Source organism: Xenopus tropicalis, chromosome 9 (assembly GCF_000004195.4).
Source record: "Xenopus tropicalis strain Nigerian chromosome 9, UCB_Xtro_10.0, whole genome shotgun sequence".
Classification (NCBI taxonomy): Eukaryota; Metazoa; Chordata; class Amphibia; order Anura; family Pipidae; genus Xenopus; species Xenopus tropicalis.
Window position 1 is genome coordinate 54,977,396 of NC_030685.2, and position 13,486 is coordinate 54,990,881.

At 37.5% G+C, this 13,486-nt stretch overlaps 1 protein-coding gene across 2 annotated transcripts in view; it reads right to left on the reverse strand.

Annotated features, from left to right (window-relative positions):
• tspear (thrombospondin-type laminin G domain and EAR repeats) overlaps positions 1–13,486 on the reverse strand; it is a 57,299-nt gene that overhangs the window by 19,396 nt on the left and 24,417 nt on the right. The window contains exons 2-7 of one of the 2 annotated variants that reach the window (XM_002936523.4): positions 13,229–13,446; positions 11,391–11,629; positions 10,219–10,309; positions 8,991–9,150; positions 7,848–7,979; positions 5,256–5,488 (exon numbers count right to left, since the gene is read on the reverse strand). In XM_002936523.4, coding sequence (XP_002936569.3) covers positions 5,256–5,488; positions 7,848–7,979; positions 8,991–9,150; positions 10,219–10,309; positions 11,391–11,629; positions 13,229–13,446 — 1,073 coding nt within the window. Of the gene's footprint in view, positions 1–5,255; positions 5,489–7,823; positions 7,980–8,990; positions 9,151–10,218; positions 10,310–11,390; positions 11,630–13,228; positions 13,447–13,486 lie in introns of both variants that reach the window. The other variant, XM_012971441.2, reaches the window with a different exon arrangement.

Consider the following 13,486-nt stretch of genomic DNA (forward strand, 5'->3'; position numbering starts at 1 on the left):
CCCATCTAATACATGCTTGGTTCTAATTGCCCCACAGGGCAATACATGGAAGATGGAAGACTTTAAAAACACAGAAACTACAGGTACATTTATGATATTTAGTATCAGCCTCTAAGTATATACTGAATGGTAAAATGTCATGACGAACTGTTGCCTGTGTTTTAGCAGTCAGTAGATCAAGGGAGCACAGTACTTTGAAGATGTTGTAGGCTGCATTTCAAAGGGGCTATTTACCCTTAGGTGGGCTGTTCCCATATTTACAATATTCCCCTATGTGTTTAGATAAAAGGTCTAGAGGTAGACAACCACCTTCAAAATACTGGCAAAAAGGGTCTCCTCTTTATGCAAATACAAGTGGGGCACAAAAACATATTTGCCCACAGGGGTATTATAATTTGCCCTTCTAAGGACCTTTATCAAATGGGTGTTTTGTCTGGTGGTCATGCTGTAATATGATTTGCTGCCTTTTAAAGAATATCTGGCAGCTGAAAGTATGGCCAACAGGAGTGGAGATGGAAAAAACCATAACGTTTGTATTTGGCTGAAAGTGTTCCATAAAAGAATTGTGCAAATTCAAATTTAAACCATAATTTGCATCTGTGAACAAAAATTGTTACGTTCAGTTGTTTAGAGCTATACAATTTAAGCCAATGACAGACACAGCTGTTACTAGTCCTTGTGTGATCACCTCTTCTGTGGGGACAACAACCCATCTAAAAATACCTTATAATGCAGAAGAATGGGGATCGCCATAAGCAGGGGCAGGCCAAGGTGACTGGGCATCCTAGGCAACCCAGCAGACCAACCTGCCACTGTACCCTGCAGCACAATTACAAGCAGCGGGGGCAAGGAGTGCAGACCAGGGGTAGGCAGAAGAGATGCTTGGCACCCTCCAGCCTTGCCCCTTTGGCAGGTGCCTCTACCTACCTAGTTTCGGCCCTGGCTGCAAGTTAAAAAAACTTTACATGTGGCAATCTGGTTTAATAGTGGGAAAATTAAGAAAAATGCATTTTCCAGTGATTAAGCTGGATCACTGCACGTGAAGTCTGTATTACAAGATATTTTCAGGTGATTCCCTTTTTGCGTGACACACTACTACATCTGTCATTGCCATTTAGATTCAATTCAATTTGGCTTAAAATTTGACACTGAGCAGAGTGCTGAATTTAGTGAATGCCTAATATTATACAGTAATATAAAAATAATTTCCTTTTTCTCTGAAATAATAAAACAGTACCTTGTACTTATAATGAATCCTTACTGGAGGCAAAACAATCCTATTGGGTTTATTTAATTTTTAAAGGAGAGCTAAAGATTAACTACAGAAGTAGGGCAGAAATGTTGTACATTATGTTTTGGGCTTCTGTACCAGCCCAAGGCAACCATAGCCCTTTAGCAGGGATTCAGCAGCTGATTCACTGAACATGCTCTGTGCTGATGTGACTGAGCTTAGGGACCAATGCACAGAATACTGTACCATATATATATATATATATATATATATATATACACAATATAAATGCAGCTTTGAACCCAGTGCAATTTGCATCAAAATGTAATAATCAGCCCTGTAGCACTAGCTTCTATGACAGGCAAATTTAATTTTCTTCTTGATAATTTACAACACCCCTCAAGCTTAGTGTCTAAACAGATACCCAGAGCCCACTGAGCATGTGAGTACAGCAGACACTTCTAACAGAATCCAGTATGGTGACAACTTTGAAGTACTGGGTCATTACTACTATAGAAATGCTGAACCTTTAGGCTGGTGCAATAATTTCAGTATATAAAACCCAACATTGCTAGCCATATTCATTTTTAGGGTTTTAGGGGTTCATTCTCCTTTATATTATTTCTTAGCAGGCTTAAAGTATGGTTATTCAAATTACAGAAAAATCCCTTGTCTGAAAAACCCCAATTCCCAAGCATTCTGGATAACAGGTCCCATGCCCACGTTGGTGTTCACGTTACCTCTGTAGATACAGCAAGTTCATTGCGTAAAACCTCTGAGAGCACTGTAGTCTAAATGCAAGGCTACTCTGCCTCTACATGCCCTGGCGCCTTTGTTCGTTTCAAGCTAAAATCCAAATACCTAAGTCATTTGCCAAACTCTCTGAAAGAATATGGCTGCAGTGGTACTTTCTGCACTTCATATGGACTCATACAACGCAGGAAGCCAGATATGAAAATAATCACAATTTCATACAATATAATGATGCAGCTACACTCCTCTATTATGAAAGAGAAAAAGTCTTTGATGTTAAGCTGATGAGTAGAACAAAGCGGTCACTGTGCTTATTGATTTCCCCCCTCCCTCCTTGTATGACAAATAACGTTAAAGAACAAAGTTAGTCCAATCTGCTTCAATAGTACTTTAATTCCAGACGGAGAAACTGACAGACTGAGGACTGCTATACAGTTAAATAAATGAATTTTCCCATTTCTAAGTTTGACTTCCACAGATTTGCTACTAACTCTAGCTTATGTTGTTACTTTGGGTAAGTTAGCCAAGCCGGCATTAGAGGCCTGAGGAAAAAACTAATTTGTTGGACTGTCTATCTTAAGCTTCTTAATTGTTGAGCTACAACCTCCTGAACCCCAAGTAGCATGGAAACTGAGTATTGGCATGTGAACATCATGGCCTGCCATTGCCATTTTGTCTACTACATGTTCAACAATTCCCACCCACAAGATGATATCCACTGCCAGCGATACTACAAGAAATGCTGGTCTGACTGCAGTCAAAAGGTGCTTTTGTATAAGTGTATAAAACTTCTCTTGCACCCTTCTTCCCTACATCTGATACTCTGTGGGACCTCACTATTTTGTAGGCCCAGGAAAGTCACCACAACATGGACCTCTTAATGTCAACTCTGAATAATGGTCCATGCCATTCATAAACTGAATGGCCACTGCAATACCATAACCATAATAAACCTAGAAATGAAAGTGGAGACAACACATGCTACAGCATCTGCACAGTGCTTGAGAAGGACTATTTAATCACATAAACTGGATCAGGAAAATTACACCTTTTTAAATGGTATATTTATTGAAGAAACATGAATGTTATCCGCAGAAGAAATCATTCTGCTGGGGATCAAATAAATTACATTGGCTTCAGTGTTTATCTAAGTTGCTCATTTGCATCTATGCAGTAACCCATAGCAACTAATCATTAATTAACATTGATTGGTCTTAAACAGTGCAGTTAAATGTCTAATTGGTTGCTAGGGGTTACTGTACCCATGTAAATATGCACCTGTGTTAGTAAATTAATCTTGTTGTTTATCTCTTAATTCCTGTGAGTGTGGTTTGTGTAGGTCTGAACAGAAGTCCACCAACCCCTGCAATATTCTTGTGAATATAATGTACTGATTCTGGCTCATTTATAGTAACTGGTCTGGTGTTTAGCATTCTGTGCAGTGCCCCTATGCTCTCTGTCTCTCATATCCAGTAGCAGCAACAGTCAGCTCAAAAGCTATCAGTGCAATTTGACACAGCTGGATCCGGATCCAGCCCTTGATATATACTTTAGCTAGGTACTTTGTGAGACAATCTACAGTTCCCTAATGAAAATATGCAGGTAATGAATACCCCTTGTACACAAGTTGGAGAGGCCCTAAAGGTAGCCATAAATAAGCAGATACAGGTATAAGATGCTGATTCCGGCCTTTCAGACTGATTCAACATCTTATCTACCCTTGTATGGGGCCCTCTTATGGGCCTACCCAACAGATATCAGGCTGAAAATTGGGCAGATGTGGATCAGGCAGGTGTGATCTTCCCATAAGAAGATCCTTGCTCCACCAGCCTGTAACTCTGTTGGTTCAGCCCCATATTGCCCACCTTAGGTGGTATATTGGGGAAAGATTCACTCATTTGGTGACCTTGCCAAACAAGATCTTATAACGTATGGCTTACGTATGGCTTATAACGATCTTATAACGTATGGCTTCCTTTACACCAGCTAAGATAAGACTGATCTGCTCTCTCCACCCCATATTGTGCACACACTGACACACAGCATTGGTGGGAAATTGTAATTTTACTAAATGTAATTTTTACTAAAGAAGTTGTGATTTAGGGCAATGGCAGATGCTGCTGGTCAGGGGCTCTCCATTGCATCCAGACTATTATTCTTCTTCCACCAAACATGGTTGCCATTTTCCATTAAGGTCTTTTCCAGGAATCTGCCAAACCCATATGACTGCCAGATGGTACATCTCAATGATGCACTCCACTGACCTTTAAACCACTCCAGTCAATTCTCGGCATAGCTCATGGTGGTGCTGGGTTGTGACGTTGCCTCCAGAGTGTGGATTTTTGCAATGAGTGTTCCTACTGAGGAAATGTGTTTTTTTTTATAAACTACATGTTTCAGCAGTCAGTGGCCCATTCCTGTGGCCCATTTCTAAGCCAAATCTAGCTGGGCAGAAATTTGATTAACTGATTTGATGTAAAGATGCCATTCTATGATGTCACAAAGTTACAGTATGATGATTCTACTGCCATTGTTTTTACTGTAGATAAAATGACTGTTGTGTCTTAAATATTCAATTCCACTAATTAGAAGGGGCGTGGACACTTTTTGGCCATAGACTGCACAGTTGCTATTCCCTTATGGGCTATGTTTACATTCAGATTGCTAGAACAGTATGCTAGCTGTAATTTTCTTTGTATAGAAAATGCATTCTTTGTTTAAATGAGGGTTATATTTAATAGGCTTTACTAGACGCCAGGGTATGGTAAAGCTCCTATATGCAATACTCTATTTGACATTTACCTTGTGAATCCCATAAATAGCCTGAAACCCAGGATTCTCAACATATTTTTAAAATGGCCTATTATAATCAACACCCAGGCATCAACACTGACATAACAGGACCCTACAAACACACACAACAAAATATTTTCCAAGCCATTCTCCCAAACCATGGGAAAGATGCTTTGTGTGACAAACACTGATCCTTCACACCAGCAAGAGCCTCACCAGCAAGAGCTTCACACCAGCAAGAGCTACTTGGTCATGGCTAACATATATTTAAAATAAAATATAAAAATGAGGGCCATGGGTATTCATATTATTATTCAATATTTTAACATTACCTCCACAGGACAAAATATCCCAAGAAGACCTTTTTAAATGTACTTCAACATCATTAAAAGCAGGTCTTAAAACTGAGACTGGCCTTAGAAACAGTACTATAAATGACAAGAGCAGATCCTGCTAGTATATATAATTGCATCCTTACCCTTTTGCCAATGGTAAAATACTTCCAGGTTTGTGCTTGGTAGGTGGTAAAGTACTGATGAACTACAAACTTTTCATCTGTCCATCTGTAAAGAACAGAGCCAGGTTGAGTGTTCTTGTTGGCCATCACAGCGAAATGTCCCACATCTGGGATGAGAAAAATCTCCAGTCCCATAGTCTCAGAAATGGTGGCCAAATTCTGATAGTCTTCCACATAGTCTAGCTTCTCCTTTCCTAGCCATAAAGAGAGAGAAAATATGTATTGTATGTATGTCTTGATCTTAACAAGTGTCGGACTGGCCCCCCAGGATACCGGTGGGCCCAGGTGTCAGTTGGCCCTCCTGCTTACTCAACCATTTGCCTTGTATGCCTGTAGCATGGCCATTACTCAATTCTATTTGAGAAACAGAAGAAATGGAGGAAAGTATAGGTAATAGTATGTATAAAAAAGTAATTAAGAGACTAAAAAAGTGAGAACAGAGAAGGGGAAGCAGAAGAAATGGAGGAAAGTATAGGTAATAGTATGTAAAAGGGTCTAAAGGGTTTTCTGGTGGGCCCTTGCCACCCCAGTCCGACACTGAATATATATTTTGTTTTCACGATTTACTTGGCTGTTTTACAACCCTGAGGTGGTGGGAGAAGGTGAAATCATATCTATTATACTATTTCTCTGGCCTGCCAGAGTACAAGAGATTCTCCTGCCACAGGCTCTTTCTAATTTTCACTCTTATTTAAAGTCCTTTCTTATTTTTACTTTAGCTCTATTTGACCTTACATTTAGCACTGTACATCTAATTTTCGTCACAGTCACCGATTCTAGTTCTTCGCAAAGCCATGTGCAATGTTTTCAGACAAAAACAAACACTTAGGGGGGTATTTACTGATTTTGTTGCAGAAAAAAGTGATTTTGTAGCTATTTATTATGCAATAAAACTGCAAAAACCTACAACCCGTCAAAATCATATAGAAGTCAATGGAAGATGTCCCTTTTACAAGCTCTTTCATGTCTTTGTGCTTTTAGAAGTTTTTGGGGGGTTTTAGGCTGGCTCTTCTACAAAATACAAAAAAGTTAAGGCTTTTCCTTTTTTTATCGTTCGTGCTTTTTCAATTCGGATCTTTTGATAAATGACTGACATTCCTGGAAATTAGTTTAGTAGTGGTTTAAAAAAATGATACAATCATGAAAATCAGATTAAGATTAAATTATATTATGTTTTAAAAATGTTTAATTGTTCATTAATAATAATTAAAAAATAAAGTGTTATTCATGGAAGTCCAATAAGTAATTTTAATTGTGCAATTATATAAAAGATATCTCTGTTTAAAAAACAAAAATATCACAGCCACTATTATTGCTGCATTACACCCTTCACGCTTTCCCCTTCCAGTGTCCCAGTCACCTTGCAGCTAAAGAGAAATCCAGCATCTCATATTTTAGCACCCCTCTTTTCACACGTGCAATGGAAAGTCATTAAAAACTTAATATAAAAGCAAATAACAGTCACACTTGACTGATAAAAGAGTTTCTTACAAAGACACTTTTCAAAGACCCTGGGTCATAATTCACACATTGTTTAATATTAGCACATCCAAGGACTTCACATTTTTATTTAAATCCAAATCTGTTCAATCTGTGATTTTTTTATGGATTAAAATCATGCAGCTTTGTAACCGACAAAAGCCAGTACATCTCAGCCGGGCACTTTGTAGCTGGTGGTCTTTGAACCAAAGCCCCAGCTATCTCAGCTTAGTATGTGGGTTACCGAAAATATTATCCTCTTGTTGAAATACAGAATGAGTAAAGTTTGAAGTAGAAAAGGTGCATTAATGATTTTCCCTGCTGTATGTTCTGGAAATAAGGCCGCTAGTTCTAAATTTCTAGATTTTATTATGATTAAATAGAGCATATACGGTAAATTAGAAAAGCTTCACACAAACTTCATAATAATTTGTAAGAAGAGTAGCATTAGGTTCTATTGAGTAAAATATTAATCATTGTATTGTATATTGTTTAATGCTGTAATGCATAAAAGATAACCCATTCCTCCAACTGCTCTGTGCATGCAGGCTTATGTGGCCTAACTAAGGGGCATATTTATCATGCTGTGTAAGATGATTTACACTGAAAAAGTGCAAAAAGTGGTATAAAATATATGGCCAAATTATAAGCTGTTTATTTGTATGCTGCTCAATCACTGTATTTTACATGGTTATTTTAGCTGTTATATTTATGGTACAGCCCATTAAAGTCGAATTTGCGAAATGGCAAAAAGTTTAAGAAATGCAGGCATTTTGTTGCATGAAATGTGTTTTTTTAATTGAAGCGCAAAAAAACAGCATAAAGAATCCGAAACATATAAAGTTTTGAAGCAAAAGAAGTATCCTCCAGTGAAGGGAAGGGACAGCTTCCAATGACTTCTATGTGATCTCAGCATGTTTTAGCTGGCGATTGGTCGGATTCTGATTTGTAGCCGGTTTGACGCATAGTAAATCTCAGAAATGTCGCAACTTTAACGCTAAAAATCTGAATCAGGGAAAAAACCACGATGGTTAATAAATGGCCCCCTACTTGTAGGTTGTCTTCTTTCCTTACTTTCAAGCACTGGGATCCACTTGACACCATTACAGAGGAACAGCCCCTTCAAAGATGTGTCCATCCAGAATTTAGACATGTCAGTGTCAGTGCAAGGAGGCTGAGGACCCAAAGTCACCTTCATATCAGTTTCTGATGAAGAAAGGGAACATTCAGGCTAGTTAGTTCTAACTAGCAGCAGGGAACACCAATTTTGTCTAGCACTTCAAAAATCATGCTGTTTTATTTGTACTGTGCTGAAACTGTACGCTCATCTGTAAAAGTGCTGCATGCAGTGCCATTTGTTACTTGCTGCACATTGATGGATTAACCCTGTTGCTGCCCAGAGATCACTTAACACAGTGCAATGGAATGTAACAATGTAAATTTTTCTAATGGGCCAAGTTCTACCCTTTATGTGTTATCACCCTCTCCCTCCACAGCCAGCCTGATGCTAAAGTCAACACCACCCTAACCAAACCCAGGCTAAATTTAAAGGGCCATTATATAGATATATGAGATATACTTATCAGAGCAACCAGTGTATAAACATATTTACACAGATCATATAGGGTCACTGTTCAGAATACACATTTGTAGAAAAATGTAAGTCCTAGTTCTCTACAGTACTTGTACTTTTAAGGCAATGGCTCTATCTCTTTAAAACATTTTTGTTTCCCCTATGTTTGTTGTACTGATGGCCAATATATCATATTTTTCCTTTTCATTTCTGATAAGTGATTCTGTTATTTCATTTGCTCCATTTTTATCTCTGTGCCTAATAATATTTTCAGACTTTCCATTTATTATATCCACTTCAAAATTTTATATTGGCTGCTGTGAAATGTTAGAAAGCAAAAGAGAATTGCTTTGCCATCTGATAGCTTGCCAATTACTGCCTTCTGATGTAACCTTTATTTCTACTTTTACCTCTCTACAATAGAATAAACTGTGAATAAGGAGCCAAGTGATCCTTTAGAAAAACTAAGCTGACCCCTTATGTGCCCTAAAAGCAGTGTGACAAATAACACAGTTTATTTGGTATTTTTATGATTTATATGTGCCTGTGAATTTAACCAAACATGCAAATACTAAACTGCATTAACATTTTATAGTAATTCCAGTAATATTTATAAATTGGAATTAATAGTCTTTCCTACTAACCATATGAATACTTCAGATGGGCACCACTGTCATCAATCTTAATTGGTAGCTCCTTCAGCACCCCAGGAATGGACAGCTCTGCGAGCCTTGGCTTAGAATTTGGGCAAATCCTAGAGGTAGCGTCAGAGCCAGGTAGAAGAACAAGCTGCCTTATCAAGCCCTGCAAACCAGAATGAAGTTTATTCTTAAAATATTCCACAAAGGTAATTAAAGAGGCACCATGGCTACATATGCTGATTGCACCAAAGCAAAGTGCCACTTAGACTCCTGCTGTGCCTTTCTCAATGCATTTAAAATTTCAGTAGGATAATCAACTAACATGGGTGGTAAATTGTGCCAGTGCAGTTGTCCAAAGCAACCAACCATACCTTTCTTTTTATTTTTCTAACTTACAGTAGACAGTTTCAAACTATTTGCTGTTCAGTATGGGTGACTGCAATAGGAAATTCAGGATGTGTTAGTACATTAGCTCCCAGATATTTGTTCTTTCTCAGCTGGATCCCTATATATATATATATATATATATACCACACAACAATATCATTTGTCCGTTGTTACTTTTTTCAAATTCTACCGTAAAACTATATTTTCATTTATTTAAATAAATAAATGTTAATGTTTTTGCTTGTTAGGAAATCTGTACCATGCAGTAAATTCTTTCGATTGCATTGCATAACTCTTTTTTTTTTTTGCACTTGTGTGTAAAAGTGGCTAAACACAGGCCGATTTCAGCTGCCGATATCGGCCCTTTAGACCGATACAGCAGCTTATCTGCCCATGTATGGGCACCACCACTGGGTTTGATTTTCCCATCGGATGCTTATGCCCGCCGTTCTAATTCAATTGTTTGGCCCTAGGGCTAAACAATTTAATTAGCCTAATATCGCCCACCCTTAGGTCGGCATATTGGGAGAAGATCCACTCTGTTGGCGACCTATTGCACTTTTCTACTATACCTGATGTTAAGAGGGTGAGTGGAGTGGGAGGATGTTTTTATTGTTGAATTGTATTGGGCAAAAGTGTGTTATATTTATAACTGAGTGAGAAAAATAAAGATATAGTTTGTAAATTATTTTTATTATGTTGTATACTATGTTATTTATAAGGATTGTGCTTGGATAAATAATAAGCACTTTAGGCAGAAGGATGGTTCAGTTTAGACCGGCTAAACAAACTGCTCCAACAAACACACTTTGCAGAGTAATTATCAATAATAGTCTTAACTTACTGTGAAAAAGCCTTTCTGACGTTTTCTGCTTCCAACATATATATGAGAGCCGCTCGTGTTTAAAGATGATGGGAATGGTTTATCCAGGACACTGGTCACATGTAAGAAATAAAAATATACCAATGGTTGGAACAAGTAAAAATTACTAAAATATTTATTAAAGCATTATAGTAAAAAATTTTACTATTTGTGATTGGTTTCATGTTGTCTGAGACCATTGTGTTTCTTGCTCCATACGTTCTGTAAGACTAATGAATCTACCCACTGTCTTAATGTAGTTGTTCTGTCATCTTGGGGACTTAAATTATCTGACTGCAGGTCAGATTTTCTCAGGCACAATTATTCTTCTACATACACCCCATTAGCATGGGAAGGGAAGCTATTTATAAAAAGAAATTGCTTTCCATTTATTGTGCCCTATAAGCAGTAAAACGCACATTGACTGTACAGAACATTACTTTCCTGCATATTTAAGTTTATACATTTACGTGCTCCCTCGTTGTCTATCTCTGAAAGGGCATTCTAGATGACTACTAATATATATGTGACGTTACAATGGGAGTGCCTCATTCTTATAGCAATGCAATGTTCCTGGGTGTAGTCAGTATATATAGACATAGTCAGTCATAGTCAGTATATAGAGCAGTTAGGTTGTAATGTAGAATAAACTCACAGGACTAACATACTGTCCTCCATTATGTAGACCAGCAGTTCAGTCCTAGAGGGCAGTTTTATCAAAATGTATGATTAGAGTTCACCACAGAAAAATTCACCCACTATTTATTTCTATGGGATTTTTAAAAGCATATTTATCAATTAGGGAACTCTAATTTTTATCCATTGATAAATACGCATCTAAAAATCCTATAGGAATGAATAGAAAGTGAGTGAGTTTTCCTGTTGTAAACACTAATCTCTAAATTGGTCCCTTGATGTTAGACTTAGGGGCAGATTTATGAAAATGTGAGATTAGAGCTCACCACAGAAAACTGTACCCACTCTCTTTATTCCTATGGGTTTTTTTGGAATGTATTTATTAATTGGTGAAAGTTAGAGTTCACCAATTAATAAACACTATTCTACAAATCCCATGGGGATGAAGAGAGTGGGTGAATTTTTCTGTGGTGAGCTCTAATTTAATGCCCATAGCACTTAAAATTGTAAACACTTACAGGTCTAAAGGAACACTGCAGTCCACTGTGAGAGAGACAGAAAGCCCAGACACCGCTAGGATCAACGTGTGCCACTGGTTGTCAGCCAATGATATTCCTCGAAAGGTAACTTTAGTCTGCCATTCATTTGTGTGTTTAGGGCTCCAGAACAGAAAGTGGACTTTGTTTTCTGAATATCGCATTCCAAGAAGTACATGTTTGCTCTTCTCTGTGACTACAGTAAACAGGTATTCATTTTTCTGCAAAAAAAAAAAACCACAAACAAAACTTACAAAATAATAAAATAAATACAATATGTGCAAGATGTTTTTGGGGTACCGGCTTTTTATTTAATGTAACTACTTGTTTAACAGAAGTGTAGATAAATATTCAGACAAGAACTGCACAGCCAATTAGAATCAGCTTAGCTGCTTCAGTGTGAGGTTGAGTTGGCTCTGCAGTTGCCTCCATGAGTAAATTACCTAAAAGTTGGTGGTAAGAACATAAAAATCTGGGTTTAAAGGGTAGTGCACCTAAAAATGAACCTTTATTATCTCGTAGACTGCAACCATGTTAGTTTGCAATTCATCTTTAAAGTTTTTGTGGTTATAAAAATGTTTAAATGTTTTGTTTTGCAGCTCTCAATCTTGGAATGTTAATTGCTAGCTAGTTGATAAGCATTAATTACCGTAGCGAGGAAGAAACGTTTTGTTAGCATGCAAAATGAATGGGGGGGTCTATAAGGAAATTTAACAATACATTATAAGAATGATAATAAAATTAAACCCTCATGATAAATCTGTTTTTTGTTCTGCAATTTAAGTTGCAGGTTAGATAAAGGCACAATAAGGATGGTAAGGATGGTAAGTAAGACTTAGGGGGCCATTTACTAACAGTTTGATCCTTCCCTGGAGGATCCTTCTTTGCTTTGAAACTTTAGAGGTTTTCGGATATTTGCTTCTTGTTTTTTGTGTGACATTAAAAAAAGTAGAGGTCTCAGTTTCACTACTTTTTCGAGACTTTTTTCCACACGTAATTTTTTAGTTCAGACTTTTTAGTAAATGTTGTGGAAATGAGTTTATTCAAATTTTTACAAATAAAAAAAAATAGATTAGTAAATCTGACCCTATGCGGCTGATTTACTAATCCACGAATCTGAATCCCGAATGGGAAAAAATCAGATTGGAAACGAACATTTTGCGACTTTTTCGTATTCTTTGCGATTTTTTCGTCACCGTCGCGACTTTTCGTAGCCATTATGACTTTTGTGAATTGTCGCGACTTTTGCATAGCCATTATGACTTTTGTGAATTGTCGCGACTTTTGCATAGCCATTATGACTTTCGTGAATTGTCACGACTTTTGCATAGCCATTATGACTTTCGTGAATTGTCGCGACTTTTGCATAGCCATTATGACTTTCGTGAATTGTCACGACTTTTGCATAGCCATTATGACTTTCGTGAATTGTCACGACTTTTGCATAGCCATTACGACTTTTGTGAATTGTCGCAACTTTTTAATATTGAGCGCTCAAAAAATTTGCGACAATTCGCGAAAAAGTCGCAAAATACCGATCATTACAAAAAAACGCATTTGGACGCTTTTCGGACGTTCGTGGATTAGTAAATGTGCCCCTAAATGTAAATATGCTCACATTAGGTGCATCTATAACAGGTAATTTAAAGGTGAAATTCCCTTCAAGTGAAAGCAAAATTATTAAAGTATAAAGTATATAAGTCTCTAAAAGAGATCTATACCCAAGGTACATTATTTTGTAATCTTAATAAGGTTGATTCATGTTTCTTATAACAGCAGTGTTGCTAATAGTAGAAACTTATAAATGGTCCTATGGTCACCTTTGGTGGAATGCTGGGAATCTTCACAGTGAGAACCAGGGAAAATTCTTCAGGGAAGAGTGGGCAGTTGTGGAAGAGGCGTGATGACGGAAAGCTGAGGGCATGGGGTGAGGTAGAGAGATGAAACCCACGAGATCCTTGTGACTGAACCATTCTTAAATGACTTGAAGCATTGCTAGAGTTTGTCATTTCTGACAACATGTCCAATGGGCGAAGGTCTGTAAAGGGATGATAGCAACAAGCATATATATTATTTAT